Below are 16,533 nucleotides of genomic sequence, written 5' to 3'. Positions count from 1 at the left end.
GTTTTCATGGAAAAGTCGTATTGAGTTGGTATTATTGCTGTCTCAGCATGCTAAGCATTCCCTTAGCACCCGCGGCTGCATTAGTGCCTCATGCATACAGATGGAGCTGCTTTCGCTTGGTCTGTTTACTCTCAAAACTGATTACCTGTAAACTGAAGCTAGTTTTGTGTTCACATAAGCTAAGTTATTATGACCGTTGAATTTTGTGTTGGCGTACACCATCTTGATTCATAGCCGTAGGCAATTCTCGTTTCGTCTTTTGCTAATGCTAATTTTTATTAAATCATCTAGTGGAAAAAGTCATGTGGAAAGTGATAACCACTAAGATTAGTTGATTAGCAGACATTCTGTTACCATTTACTCACTCTAATGTTTTTTCCAAACTTGAATGACTTTAAACATTAAATATATGTTATTTATTTATTTCTACAGTAAAAAAAAAAAAAAGCTTTCAGTCAATGTGTTTTGGTGTTCGCAATGAATGTCAATGGGGTCTAAAGGGTTAAAGCGTTAGTTCACCCAAAGATGAAAATTCTGTCAGTAATTACTCACCCTCATGTTGTTCCAACCCCGTAAGACTTTTGTTCATCTTCGGAACACAAATTAAGATATTTTTGATGGAATCTGAGATCTGTCTCACTCCTCCAAAGGCTGCAAGGTAATTTCATCTGCCAGCCCAGAAACGTTAGTAAAGGCATTGTTAAAATAGTCCAAGTGACTACAGTGGCTTTTCTTCTGTGGACCTCTGACGTGAGTTGACGAGAGCGCCACGACGCATGCGCGAGAACTGAGAAGATGACGCTCACGATCATTTGATGGGAAAGTGTGAAAGGTAAGCCATTCATTTTGCGGCATTGGTAAGGCACTTTTACGTTTTCTCGTTGGTTTCTCACAATTCTGACATCCAGGAAATGCACACTTTTGAACCATTTTAAACACTACATCGAGACCCATCTGCATCATCTTCTCAGTTCTCGCGCAGCTCTCAGACTTCACTGAATCATTTTTCACGGTACAGTTGTTTTCATCGAAACCATGATGTATATTTTTCAGTATTCTTTTGGTGAAAAGAAAGTTCAAAAGATTTTTTCCAAATCTTTTGTAACGTTATAATGTTTTTAATGTCACTTTTAAATAATTATTTGCATTGCAGAATAAAAGTTATTTCTGTGTAAAAAAAATAATCTAATATTACTGACTTTTACTGAATTTTTTTACTTTAGTATAATGTGCATCTCTAGAAATAACAAACATACATTCAAAATCTAGAAAAAAAATGTGGTGGATGAATTACACAAATTGAGTACTTGAGTACTTAAAAGTACAGATACCCTATTAAAATATTACTCCAGTAGAAATATTAAGTACTCCTTTTCAATTTTACTCAAGTAAATTACTTATTTTTTAATGTTCTTAAGTATTAAAAGTAAAAACTACTGATCAATGTTTAATAATATTTAATTATTTCATAATTATACCAATTGGAGTTGCTGAATATGACATCATTATGAATTATTATAAATTAAGTAGCCAGCACTAGTTAGTTAGGAATATTAGTGGAGGCAAACACATGTATTAATCTGCAAAATAAAAGCATATGTTTTTACCAAAACTTGTCATACACTACCAAAACTTTTCATACACAAAAAGTTTTACCAAGACTTGTCATTCACAAAACATTAAATATATTAAAATATAAATGTAGGTTATTGATACTTCAAGTGTGCAAACAAGTTGGAAAAAAATCTAACATATATTTTAAAATGAGAAAAATCAATAGGGCAAAATGCCTAACATTTTAAGAAGAATGTACCCTATGCAAACATGCTAGTTTTATATCATTTGAAACAGCTACCCTGTTGAGACAGTAATACACAAATGTGTTTACGTCCACATTCAAGCATTACAGTGGGCTTAAACATCTCACCCTTTTACAGCAGATTTAGTTCACAAACAAACGACAGTCGTGACCAAAATATGATTTTCATTTACAATAATCAATCCTAAAATTCGGCACTAGTATCTAGTTTTTAGTCATGCGCACACTCAAGTTCCAAGGATCTCCCGTTATTGGCTCATTTTGAGTGAATCATTAACTGGAGACTTGCTCTGACCGGATCATTTGAGTTGTTGTTGACTCGAGAACAGCTGCAATCGCATCAGTCCAATTCACGAACGAATTGTCCGGTGCAATTTGCGAACCGATTTAACAAGTGCATTGAAAAGAATCAGCTCATTTACGAATCGGTCACTGCTGTCACGTCTCGGAGCAGGTGACGAGGAACAACATGTTTTAGTAAACTGTCCAGCACTGGAAAAAACAAGTAGCTCCAACTTCAGAAAAAAAGCTGCTGCATACTTGATTCGACTGACTGACTGAAGTCTGTTTCCTGCTTAACACGACTGAAAAAAATATATACAAAAAAGAGACAGGCAGGGAGTGAGAGAATGAGGTTTGGTATATGTAGCATGCATGTCAAATAGTGTCTGCCAGGACAGTGTTTGCTTGGTGGCGTGAACGATGCAGGAGAGACAATTAGTCTGAAAAACACGCTGTGTAATGTTGAAAACATGCTGAAGAGCAGTCAACAGTGAAGCTGAGGCTTGTCACATTGATGCTGGCAAGAATTCATTGTCAGTGTGCGTCGGAACAAGGTCATGTGTCGCTCATTTTTGGAGAATAATCTCTGTAATGTAGCGAAGGTGGATGCATTCTCGATTTAAAGACTAAAGACCTCGCTAAGAGTCCAAGTCTCTTAAGAACGGAAGGAAGTTGGCTACTACATACCGTCATGCATAGTGACTATTGATTATGCTGTATGTCTCTGATAGCGGATTTCCTCTCATTCCAGGGAAAGAGAGATCATCCTTTAGCACTTAAGCGGATGTGCATATTTAGCAGCTCTGTTCCTGTGGGGCTGTGTAATGGTATGATATGCAATGCTGTGTTGTTCTTGTAGCTGCATGGGGCTATTTGTGTTGCATGATAAAGGCCATAAATATATTTACATCCTGTTGACATGTATGTAGGGCATGCAAGATATACAAAGCACATCCATCACAGCTTTGAATGATTCGCGGTTATAACACGTTGAAATCCTGCATGGACGTAGTACTGCTGAGAGGATTAACATAATAGCTATTTTAGCATTGATTCTGGTTTGAATTTAATCCACTTAGGCCTCAAGTATGTTTGTATTTTAAAACTCGAGTTGCGTGAGCGTAGAGTACTCTCGAGATGTGCGTCAAGATGGAACTTGGGTGGGAAATTGAAGTACTTCAAATGAATACGTGAGCGGAATATTTCATCACCTCAGCTTCGTAGCACTATAAAGCCAAGGTGAGCGAGTCCAGCGCACCTCTCAACCACGTTCTGATTAAATTTCATCACCACATTGGCTTCAGATGGACTTGACAGGTGCCAGTCTGCTTCAGCGAGTCGACTTTTTTCCAATAACATTTTATTTTCTCAGTGACCTGGAGGTTCAAACAGTGTTTTTGAATTAGAAATGAACTTTGAAACCAAAAATGGTTTCTGTTGGCGCTAGTGGGAGGATTTCACCGCTGAGAGCTCTATGTCCTTCAAATGAATCAATGGGAAAAAGCTGACTATTTCCTGCTCATGACTATGTCAGTCAGACGAGTCAAAAATGCTATGTGAAAAGGAATACAAAATATGTATTGGCATCCTGGCTCCTCCAAATCCCATCCCGCGTTTTAAGTTTTCGTGAAGCTAGGTTCAGTTAGGTCTACATCTGCAGACTGCTAGATAACACACCGTTCTTGAGAGTGAGGTTGGCAGCAGGTCTCAGATTAGAAGATAGATATGCACATTGTGTTGAATAAGGGAAGAATTCCAATAACAAGAGCTGTTCACAAACCCTTTATTTATATAAAGTTTAGAATTTCTGTTGCTGTTCACAGTGAAACATTTGTTTTATGCAAGTTTGGACTGTTGTGGAGGGGTTAACATGCCGTAAGCACTAATAGTCGACATCTAAACTCACTAGAAACTTTTACTAATAACCTGTTGCTACACACACAGTCATTATCTCATTGCAAGAATCCAAGAAAGCTTTTTCATGTTGAAGTTTGAACGTAGTAATGTCCGTATTGCAGTTGTTCAAGAAATCAATCAACCATTCCATTCAATTGAAACCATTTAATCATTTACTCACCCTAGTGTCATTACACGCCTATATGACTTCGCTCAGCTTCCGTAGAACACAAAATGAGATGTTTTGCAGGATGTCCTGGCTGCTCTTTTCCTTGCAAATAAGTACATGGGACATTGGATTGGTGAGCTCCAAAGATGACAAAAAGTACCATACAAGTCTTCTGAAGCCATATAACTTTGTGTGAGAAACAAATGAAAATGGTTATACTATAGTTTTTTTTGTGTGTGTGTGTGTGCAATTTATAGTTTATTATTTATTCCGATCTGCCATAGCTTTAATGTCTCATTCCAGGGTTATTTTAGTTTTATATTTTTTATTTAGTTTCTGTCAGTATTTTACTTGTCTTAGCAGTTTAGTTTCCACTCTATCCATGTGAGTTTTCTATTTTGACTTTATTTCAGCTGCCACTAACTGGTATCATTTAAAATTGAAAAGTGTAGTGTTATTGCTACTGTATGTAGTGGCATTTTCATTTTTAATGCAGTTGGATTGTGGAGGGTTTTAGGTTTTATATATATATTTTTATATTTTATTGTTTTATATTATATATTTTATTATTATTTTTGTAGTCTACTTTATTTTTTTTTTTACAATTTGTTGCATCTTGTGTCAGGCAGTACTATAGAGAGTCATTTCAGCTCTGTAACTGTGCTGGATGTGTCCTCTGCCATTGTTGGTCCTCTGAGTCCAGTACTGCTCATGTTCCTGGGCTCTTTACACCCATATCTGATGCTCATCTGTACTGGCTCTGCCTGAACATCCCTTCTGGTTTTTCCAGGCCTGTGTCTCTTCCTGTGATGAGAGACCCTAAGCTTTATAACTCTTGCAGAATTTGGACTGGTGGGTTTCTGGCTCTACAGAGCCATTTTGATGGTGTGTTCAAAGCTTTTTAAAGTTTGGCACACATACAGACACCTGCAGCACCAATATTTATTTTATGAGACAGTGAGGGGATTAAGAGTATTCCTTGTGTATTGTGCCATATATATATACTGTATATATATATATATATATATATATATATATAGTGGTGGAGTTGCTGAATATGACATCATTATGAATTATTATAAATTGTCAAGGAGCCAGCACTAGTTAGTTTGGAATATTAGTGGAGGCAAATACATGTATTAATCTGCAAAAAAAAAAAAAAAAAATGTATGTGTTTACCAAAACTTGTCATACACTACCAAAACTTTTCATACACAAAAAGTTTTACCAAGACTTATTTTAAACCAAGACCAAGATTTTAAAATGAGGAAAATCAACATATGGTCACAATAAAAACAGACATCGCATAGGGCAAAATGCATAACATTTTAAGAAGAATATACGCTATGCAAACATACTAGTTTTATATCATTTGAGATTCATTTGTGTAATTTTATTGTTTTGTTTAATTTTCTTTACCTATATACACTTATATATATATATATATATATATATATATATATATATATATATATATTAATTTAAATAAACACAAGCTTTCTTTTTTAATCATCTTATCTACAGCTTCTGGAAGGATTGTTTTGATAGTCATTTGATGCACACTACCGTTCAGAAGTGTTGGATCTGTAAGATTTTTTTATTGATTTTATAAGAATTATCTTATGCTTACCAAGACTTTATTTATAAAAAAAAAAAAAAAAAAAAGTGTTAAATACTGTAATATTGTAAAATATAATTTAATCTTGTGATTGCAAAGCTTTATTTTAGCGGTCTTTTAATGTCTTTAAGTCTTTAATGTCACATGATCCTTCAGAAATCATTTGGTGCTGAAGAACATTTCTCATTATTAGCAATGTTGAAAACAGTTGTGCTGCTTAATATTTATATGGAAGCTGTGATACATTTTTCTTTGAATATCAGTCTTTTGAAACTTTATAAATGTCTTTACTGTCAATTTAATACATCCTTGCTGAATTTATATTAACCCTCTGAGGTCGCCCTCTTTAACCAAAACAATTCTTACTGACCTAACATTTTGAACATTAGTGAATCGTATTGTGCGTCTCTAGAAATAACCATTTAAACATATAGGCTATTTATTTAAAAAAAAAAAAAAACTTACTGACCCCAAACTTCTGAATGGTAGTGTATAACTGATTTTGAGCTTCCATTTACGGTTAGTGGATCTGTATGTTTTCCTTAATCGCTCATCTTCTACATTAGTCTCCTCGATCCTAAATTCGATCCATAATTAAAGAGCCTGTAGTCCTCGTAAGTATTCTGTTGAGCTGCTAGAAATCAGTGGAGCAGAGCAGCACAAATTAGCCAACGGTATCTAATAGTTTTCCCCCCCTCCTGCTCCAATTCCCTTTCCTTCTCATCCTCCACTGTGAGAAAGTGAGTTGTGGTGGCAGGTGGCAGCTGAGAGAGCCGGCTGCTGATTGGCAGGGATGTTCTGATTGATTTTGAGTCGTTGAGCTCATTTAATGTCAGATGTGAGATTCAAGATAAATATCGAAAGCACCAAGCTGGCACCAAGCTTCAATGAAACTGGCGTCGCTACAGTCTTTCTTGTTAAATATTCTGTTTGTGTCAGGAAAAACATCACATTGCCCAAGTTGGTTTGTGCAAATCATATCCATGTCATTGAATACATACACAAAAACACTCAAACTGTTTTTTAATGTTTAAAAATGGCACACAGCAATTTTCTGTCATCGTGACATGTAATTTCACTCCTGTATGAAACTTTAAACTGTAAGTTTTCCTGTTTAATCTTCTACAGTGCATCTGTAGGCTTTTAAGGCTCACTACTGATTCTCTTCAGCGGTACCTTTTCCCCACAGTTCAGCTGCATTATTCACCGTCAAGCTTGTCTTTGAGACACTGCGATGGAAGACCCGACTCTCTTCTTCACCGTGGGGGGACAAACTGTGCTTTGTGGAAGCAACGGGGGGGTTAGTCGAAAGCAAAGACAATGTGAATTTGTCATGACTGTTTACAGCTGTTTTTTCGTTTTTTTATTAGTTTACTAAAACCACTCATGTAAGGAGCCAAGAGAGACAGATCAAGTTGTCTAGGCTGGAAAGCGGAGAACAGTCACAGCTTTCATCATGACTGAGACGACAGGATGTTATGGTGCTCATTAATTCTCCAATAATTGCCCAAAGAAGCTGCAGGCGACCCTCTGAAGAGCAGCAATTTGGACCCATCATTCTTGGCTTTTGTAATCTGTAGGTTTGGGCTTGTTCAGTCCATTATATTTTAAATTGAAAGTTTCAAGTTATGATCCATTCTGATTGACCTGAGAATTTCACCTCTGGGAACCTTCTTGAAAAGTTTTTGATTAGCCCTTAATTTAGAGCATAGCAAATTCTGACCCATTCAGATAGTTTAATATTTTATTTACATTTATGTTTATGCATTTGGCAGACACTTTTATCTAAAGAGACTTACAATGAATTGAAGGTATTTCATGCATTCCCAGGAAATCGAACACAACACCTTGGTGTTGCTAGCACCATGCTCTACTGTATGTGTGTGTGTTTGTGTGTGTGTGTGTGTATATAACAATCTGGAACACACTGCCACACACTCAAAATAATAAGCTAATGCAACATTTTGTCAACTTAATTTGTCAACAAATTGAATTGTGTGCAAACATTTTTAGCATCTTTTAATTATCTCTTCATATTGTTTAATTGGAATTCTCTACTAAATTAAATATTATTTCTTGTATGCTACAAAATATTATCAGTAGTCACATTTTTGTAAAAGCATTTTTTTTTTAAACTTAATGGTTTTATGTGGTAGAACAAGCAGTAATATCGTTTTATTATTCATATAATGTTATATTTTATAATTTATTTACTGTACATTTTTGGAAAAGGCTCAATTTCCTTGTATAAAAACCTTTCATCAATTTAATTAAGCTCATTGAACATTTTTTATTTTCTAATGCAAGACCCCTCTGTATGACTGTTTAGAAATCTGTGGGAAGCGTTGCTATTGTAGAAGATAAATGGCTGAAAGTTGTTTATATCTCATCCTCTCAAGCTAAATCTGTTTTGTCTATCTGCTCGGATGTGAGATTTGATTATTTAGACTTGGCTTCTTATTAGTATCCATTCATGACATTCTCAGAGATGGATGGCAGTGGCTTAACAAATGAAAGGCAGAGATTGATCGCTCTTTTAGGACAGTTTCATCACATCATATGCTCCATCTGATCTATTCATAGTATCGAAGACATGTTTGGATGTCTCAAATCCCTTACATTGATATCATATCAAGTTAATTCAGTATCCCAGTTATCACTGAGACATTACAGGACTTGGTTCTTTCTGTACAGACATTATACTTACACCCATTAATGTGATTTAAAGCTATTACCTGATGCAAGGGACTTTCTGCAGTCTATTCCAGCAATAAAGGGCCAGCGGTCATTTAAGCAGTATAGGGCCGCTCAGTAATGGGGTATCATTTCCCTCCTGGTCCTGAGTGCATACCAGCCTTTTTGTCTTCATTACAATAGACTGTTTTATTTTAGTGTAAAATCAATGACAGCTAACTGGCTTCTTAAAGATAGGCCCGCAACCCCTGGGGCAGTGAAACTCTCTTCATTTTTCTAAACCTCTCTGTATTTCTCTATCTCACCCTCTATTTCTTTTTATCACTCTCTTATGAAGAAGGTTATTAATGCTCCATTTCTGAGAAAATAAACACATTCATTTAAAGCGAAAGAATGCCAGTCAATATGTATTGAATGAGATTTTTCCTTTTCTGTACTTACCAACTTTATATGTCTTGGTTTCTCTAATCTTCTATGTATGCCATCCTCTATCTTAAACCATTTTTAAAGCCACCAGCTACTTGAAAATGTTCTGGGTTAAATACAAGTTAAGCTCTATCAAAAGCTGCTGTGACTATAATGTCATTTGACTTGTCCTGCGGTGTGATATGTTCCTATTTTAAACTGCATTTTGCTAATTATTTTGTTATATTCTTTATTATTTTTTTAATTTATAGAATTATTTTGTTATTACTCATGCAGCTTTTATGACCTCATATCACATGAAATATTTGTACTTTCTAAAAATCAGCTGTCGCACCACAGGTCCATTTAAAATGAACTAATGAAGAAAGCAGATACTTAAAAGATGAAAAATTGTATTACTTCAAAGACATATTAACTTAAAATTATTATTATTTTTTTTATATATATATAAATACATACATAGAATTCGTTTTAATTTTTTTTATTAAATTGTAATAATTTGACTGCAACAGATTCTTTTCTTTGATAAACAACACCGTGTCACAGCAAGTTTAACTTTTTTTGAGCCTGGAACATTGCTTTAATGTCCTTCAAAAACGCACATGCACACCGTTTTGAGTTACTCCAGGGCTTCTGTGTCCTAATAAATCGTGAAGACGAGTGGGTCAGAGTGATATAACCTCTCATTAACGCTGGTTTGCTGGACAAACACACTTTGACCCCCTTCTGAGACAGAGCATGAAAAGGTCAATCGCTCTCTCTCTCAGTGGACATATAGGCGACTCGCATTCTGCAGGGCGCGTGAGTCACGTCCATCACTGGACTGCAGTAAGATTCAAGTTGCATGACTGCGTGTGAGTGAGCAGGTTTCTGCTGCAGTTGATAAAGTGGTCAAAGTGATGGGATAAGGTTCTTGCTCAGCTCCTCAGCTTTCCCGAAGAACTCATTCCAGAGTTTCAATTACACTGACCTTGAGTTTAAGCTACATGCCTCTTTGCAAACCCCATTTATCCAGTCGAACTCCAACCCTCATGTTCTTTGACAAGATGCTGTCCTCCTAAACAAACTTCCAGAACCATCTACCATACCTCACCTTTTTAAAATTACACACTCTGTGTTCTCTCCATCCTGTGGGAAATGTGAGGTGAAAGGCAGTGTGTTTAACCATCCAGTGTTTATTCCTCAGGGGCTCTGCTTAAGGCACATCAAGTTGGATACGGCATTGTGAGACAGGCTTCCCATGATAAATGTCCTTTCCGAGACACTTTGTTTACTTGGGAGTCTGCAAACTGCCATGTTGCCTTTCAACTCCAGCAACGGCTTAGTGTTAAGAGTTGTGCCGCTGTAAATATAGCAGCGCTTTTAAAACAAACACTCGCCATATAGAGCGCCCAAACGTGCACATCCACTCGAACCTTGAAGCACATTGATATACTTATAGGCACATTTTGCATGTTGCTTCTAATCCAGTGAAGCGCATCTGTTGAAAATTTTGCTTTGACAGTGAGATGCAAGGCTTCTCCCACACATATTCTAAGTCTAAGATGCAGTGAAATACCAGCGCTAAGGTAGCGTTGAAGCAGTGTCTGAGCCTCCAGCTTTAGCTTGAATTGTGACTGACACCTCCATCTCCAATACAGCAATCACTCATTCTTATGGAAATTATAAGATTCAGTTTCCTCATGAATATATACCATAAACAACATACTGTCTATGTGAAAAACAAGGGCATATATTGCACATATAGGGTACAACGGAGCTAAAGGCACACCTTAAGAAAAATTTGCCCCTTTGTGTAAAAGGCACAAAGTATTGATGCAAATAATTTAGCTAAAATAATATTTTTAACAATGCTAAGTTAACACTCAAAATAATCATTTTAATAACGTTTGTACTATGTTCAGCTTCTTTTGATAAATAAAAGAATCCATTTTTGTTCAATAAATATTCTGTCATTGAAATGTTTATTTTAAAAATACAGAAAAAATATAAAAAAGTAAAGATTCTGAAAGCATTGGATGAGACCCATAATAATTTAATATAGATTTACAGTAGTAACAAATAAATATGACATTTTATTATATGATATATGATATTATAGATATTATATTATATAATAGCATATTTTTAAATATGATGGTTTCATTATAAATGTGGTGATTATCACTAAAGTGGACACCGAACTTAAAATATGATATTTACCATTTGAATCTAACCGCCATGTCAACAAATGGAAAATCCGCCAGTTTGATTGACATCATGTCAATTATCGTGCCTTTTACCCCAAATACCATACTTTTCAAATTCTTCCATTATTGAAAAACTGTTGCTTTGATTACCTTGAACAAAACTCAAAATCATTAACAAGACCTTTGTCTCAAAATATAGTCAATAATTTGATCGATTCTCCTTTGATCCATAAATCTGCAACATTTTAAAAAACATTAAATATTAGATCAAATTAGCGCAGAATCAACTTTGATTGGCCAAATTTCCACGTGCATCATCAAAAGCAGTTGTTGAGAAAGGGCTGAGCTGAATTTTTGGGCAATCTAGTGGTTTAAAAGAGAAAATAATATTACATTATATACAATTAATGTCATTTTGATGTAGTTTAACTGTCCGCACTAAAAGGGCTGGTGGGTAAATAACTGAAGCTGTTTTAAGCAGATCAGGAGGTTAAAAGAATCTCCATTTCACATATTCATGAATATTACTCTAAATATAGTATAGTAGTTTCTGTCAACAGTTCAACGGAAGTGTAACAAGTAATTTCCCCTTAATATTTTGTTAAATTGGTGAAATGCACAGTTGTAGATGTTCTCTCCCTGTTTTTCTTTTGTTTTCCTCACACGACTTTCCACTTTTTTTCAACGCAAGAGATTTGACATCTTTAAAAAACACAGTGTCATTGATTTTCTGATGTCTTCCTCTGTGTTTTTTTTTAAAGAGAGCCTAAAAAATATTAAACAGAAGAGCCAAGAAAAGATTCTTGAAATGCTGAGCTCAGTTGGGTGTTAAATTATTAAGTCTGTCCAGTGAGTTGGTCCAAAAACAAGACAGAAACTGAAGCAAGATGCCCGACTCTTCCAGTCTCTCTTTCGCTCATCCTTTTTTTTTTTTCATCTGAGACTCATTTGAGAAGAACAAAGCCTCTATTTATGTGTTGAGGCACACACTGCTAATGCACCATTATGAGGCACTCGCGTCCTTTTCCTGGGCTTTCAGGACTTTGCCGTAGCGCCGAGGGCACTTTTTACTGTCTTTCTCTCAACGCTACACCTCGACCCCTGTCTTTTTCCCCCCTCTAATGTGTTCTCTCACATTCTGCCCCTGCGTTTCACCTCTGCTTCTTCCTCGATTTTTTTTTTATGTGATGGTACAGGCTCCCGTTTCAATCACAGGAGAGGTTTTACAAATAAGGTAAATGAGTTGAAATTGCCTGAAGGATGGTCGTAGGGGCCGGTAAGCAGCATGGTCGATGTTTCCATGCGTGCTCTGACTCCATAAACGTTTGAGGATGTTTTAAGCAGTGCTGAGGCTTGTAGGACCATGCCAATGCTAATGACCTTCAGTCACTGTTACACATATAAATTCTGCATGATGGATGGACACGGAATGGCTTAGTGATTTGAAAAACGGTGTTGTTAAATGTAGATTAGTTTGTTAGCTTAACCCTCAATTGTGCATTCTCATACAGAAATATAGAGCTCCGGAAAACTTCTAGTGATAAATTTGCACATTTTTCAAATGCAAATGAGCTTTGTGGTGTATTGTTGCAACATAATGTATGAAGTGAAACAGAATATTTAATGTGGGGGGAATAAAGGGGAAAAATGTAGGACAGTGTTTTATCCATTTGGAAATTACTGGATTGTGAAGAATGTTCTCTTTATTATATTTTATATTTTTATATAAATATACAAATATTTGAAAAAATTAGGTTTTACCCTGTATTTATCTGGATGTTGTAAATTTAGTTTTTTAATAATGCATTAAATTGATCAAAAGGGACAAAGACATTTGCAATGTTACAAAAAAATCTATTTAGTTTGTTTTTTGTTTTTTACTTTATATTCACAAAGAATCGTGGAAAAAAAAGTGTTGTGGTTTCCAAATAATATAAAGCAGAACAACTGTTTTTAACATTGGTAATAAATTGGTAGTAAAATGTTTCATGAGCACCAAATCAGCATGTTAGAATGATTTCTGAAGGATCATGTGACATTGAAGACTGGAGTAATGATGCTGAAAATTCAGCTTTGTCATTACAGGTATAAATTACATTTTTCAAACATATTAAAATAGAAAATAGTTCTTTCAAATTGTAAGAATATTCACAATATTACTGTTTTTACTGTAATTTTTGTTCAAATAAATGCAGCCTGAGCCTTGGTGAACATAAAATACTTATTTAAAAAAATCGTATCGACCCCAAACTTTTAACTAGTAGTATGTAATAAAAAATAAAATTATTAATAAGGTAAATGGAATCATTCTCAAAGGGTTGTTCTGATACAATCACACAATATATCTTGATTCTTTCCATTGATGTCTTTTCACATTTTTGAACACACATGTATGTGTGATTCACATCTTGCAGTGTAGTCTGGACAAAAGTGATGCAAACTGCACAAGAGAAATTGAAACCAACAACACAGATTTGCTCCCATTTTCGTCCAATTATGAAATCGTGATCCATCACATTGTATTGAATTGAACATATGTATCATGATCTGTGTTGATATCCCTCACAATCTCACTTTCAGTAGCATCAAAATAAAAAAAAGTAATCTACTTTAAGGTTTATAGAGGCTTCCTCTACTCAGGTTATTTTACAATTTGCTGCTTCACACGGTGGACATTGATACATCGCGTTCTCCATGTTACATTAGTGCAGTGCCGTTTCTCACCACCCAGGGCATTAAAAATGGCCCTCTCCCTCAGGCTAAAGTGCTCCCTCACCAAACAGAGCAACAGCACCTACTTTTAACCTGCCAAGTGTGAGATACACACAGCCTCTGTCTCTCACAGAGTTCTTTATCACGCCCGTGGTGGGAAAGGTTCTCGGCAGAAGAGCGTGCTGATAATTTCAACCACCATGACTGATGGAATTTGTTTTATTCAGTCTCTTACCCAAATCCCTTTGCTGCTTCAATCTGGAAGGCATTGTCAGGCAGTTAACCGCCCATTTATGCTTGAAAGCGAATGAGAGCGTATACAAAAGCGATTAATTATTTACTTCAACTAAAAAAATGATACAACTGTCTGGTTTGCTTTAATTGCCGTTGTGGCGCTAGTCAGTTGTCGAACATGCTAACACTTCAGCGACAAACGCTTTCACACTTGGAAGACACTCTTGATGCTTTTTGATTTGCCGTGTGGTGCCCGCCAATTTATCAGTGCCGGGTGCGATTCCTTATTCACAAGGAGATTGCTTTGGATATTCCAATAACAGCGAAGGAAATGTCAGTCGTTCCTTCCTGCCCTTATCACAGATTGATGAGGAAAACAGCCTCTCCTCTCAGCGTTGTCAATCAGAAACCCCTGTGAATACTACAAATATGCCAAAGCAGTCACGCAGCTGGACTCTTGTCTACACACAAATGTCAATGGACAGTCTGTGTTTCATCAAAAATGACGGTGTGGCCCTCAAGGGACAAAGTTTGCATGGTGTGTGCGCCCCCTAGTGGAACCTATTGGCATGGAAAACAGTATCGTAATTCACTGTACTATTCTTCCTCTGTAGACTTCGACGAATGTCTGCACGGGATGGAAAGCTACGTTTCAGTTCATTTTTTGTGGTGCATATAGAATGAGGTTTTTCAGAACGACAGCTTTCTCGCTGAATCGATGTTCCTGAATGCATCAATATCTCATAATCTGTTGTTTCTCTCTGCAGTTGTGTGGCTGTGGGCTGCTGGGAGTTGGAATCTGGCTGTCTGTGTCTCAAGGCAGCTTCGCCACCTTCTCCCCCTCCTTCCCTTCCCTCTCTGCTGCCAACATGGTCATCGCCATAGGCGCCATCGTCATGGTGACGGGCTTCCTCGGATGCCTGGGCGCCATCAAGGAAAACAAGTGCCTGCTTCTGAGCGTGAGTTATGCCACACCTACACACTTTTACATTCCCGAAGTTCAAAACACTCTACCAGACCTGTTGCATGTAGAAAAAGTATAATGCATTCATTTAAGGTATTCTCAATGCATTAAAAATAGTATACTTTATAATCAATTGCATGGTCTTGTGAATAATTTTAAGCACAATAATAGTATGCATTGTAATAACGTTTCATAGTTATGTGTTAGTGTGTAATGCATAAGAAATTGCATTAAAGCACATTAAGTAGATATGAGGTATGAATAAAATCATTCTGCGTTATACAATTATTTTTGCAAAATGCACACTAATCTGTATATTCGACTGTTTTCCAAGTCAATTTACAATTTCCTACATGACTGTGCTAGTTTCATGTCTCTTGTATTGGTCTGCCGTCTCTTTCTTCTCACATAAAACAATCATTTCAGCCAAATTAACATTTCATGTCCTTTTATTTATTTATTCAGCGAGTAGCTGTGTAAAAAGCAGGATATTGTACAGCCGGATAGTCATTATCCCAAAATAAGCCCTGTCAGGATGTGAAGTGAACCATTTTATGCCTTATGAATACTTTTTATAATGTATTACATACAGGCTTAAAGTAAACTGTTACCAGAGAGGTTTGTTAATTATCTGCATTGCCAAATAAGTCTCCTGATCACACTCAAGGCTTTCAGTTCAGAACTAGAGTTAAACCACATGCTTCTCTATTTTCCCCTCTGACTGTCTTTGTTCTTCTTTTTGACTTTACTCTCATTCTCACTTTCTCTCTTCCCAACACCACTGATCATTCTGCTAATGGGGTTAGACACAGTCTAATTGAATAAGGTTGTCACTCTCCATGCTTTTCTGTCATTTACAGGAATGAATAATATATCCGTCATCTGTTTTGTATTGGGACAATACTCTGTTATATGCTTGTGGACGCCTTGTGCGCCCTTTTACTGCCACAGAAACCTTGACAACACAGTGAGTCTCATGAAAAAAATATGGTAGTAGTTGCAGCATCTAGCAAGCCACTCTGTTGTTGTTCCGCACGGTAGTCATGGACCACAATTAATCGTTATCGTTACAGCAGGTTCTGTCGCCAAAGATATCTCCAAGAAACGTAAACGTGACAAGTTTTGGACAAGAGGAGAAATAAAACAAGGATCAATTTCTGTGTCTGTTTGACAAGTCTGGTGAACAAGTGTATGGCAGTGTAATTAAACACAGTACTGCGTTCAAATGTACTTTTAGGATGATTGTTTTGAAAATGTAAAACTGCGCTGCATTACCCCGCCATTTAATTCGACAAATAAAGTGACATGTATGAGTAGTAATTTAGCATTAAACATTGCGTTACTTGCAGCTAATTCAATAGAATTAAAAAACATGTGATCAAACGTAACGGTTATATTTCATTACCTCATCCATGAGTCCCGTCGGATTGATTTCCGTCGGTAGTGGAGGTGATGACGACAACTCCCATCATCTAACGCTCCTTCACAGTGTCATCAAGCCACACTTTTGAATATGCGACCTCTAGTGGC

The 16,533-nt window shown here is 36.3% G+C and overlaps 1 protein-coding gene across 1 annotated transcript in view; it reads left to right on the top strand.

Annotated features, from left to right (window-relative positions):
- The window catches only part of tspan9a (tetraspanin 9a), an 88,607-nt gene that overhangs the window by 52,870 nt on the left and 19,204 nt on the right, over positions 1–16,533 (top strand). The window contains exon 2 of the mRNA XM_084409689.1: positions 14,807–15,076. Within this exon, the coding sequence (XP_084265815.1) occupies positions 14,807–15,076 (270 nt within the window). The remainder of the gene's footprint in view (positions 1–14,806; positions 15,077–16,533) is intronic.

Source organism: Rutilus rutilus, assembly GCF_951802725.1.
Source record: "Rutilus rutilus genome assembly, chromosome: 5".
Lineage (NCBI taxonomy): Eukaryota > Metazoa > Chordata > Actinopteri > Cypriniformes > Leuciscidae > Rutilus > Rutilus rutilus.
Note: the sequence above shows the minus strand (reverse complement) of the source record. Positions and strands in the feature narration are given on the sequence as shown.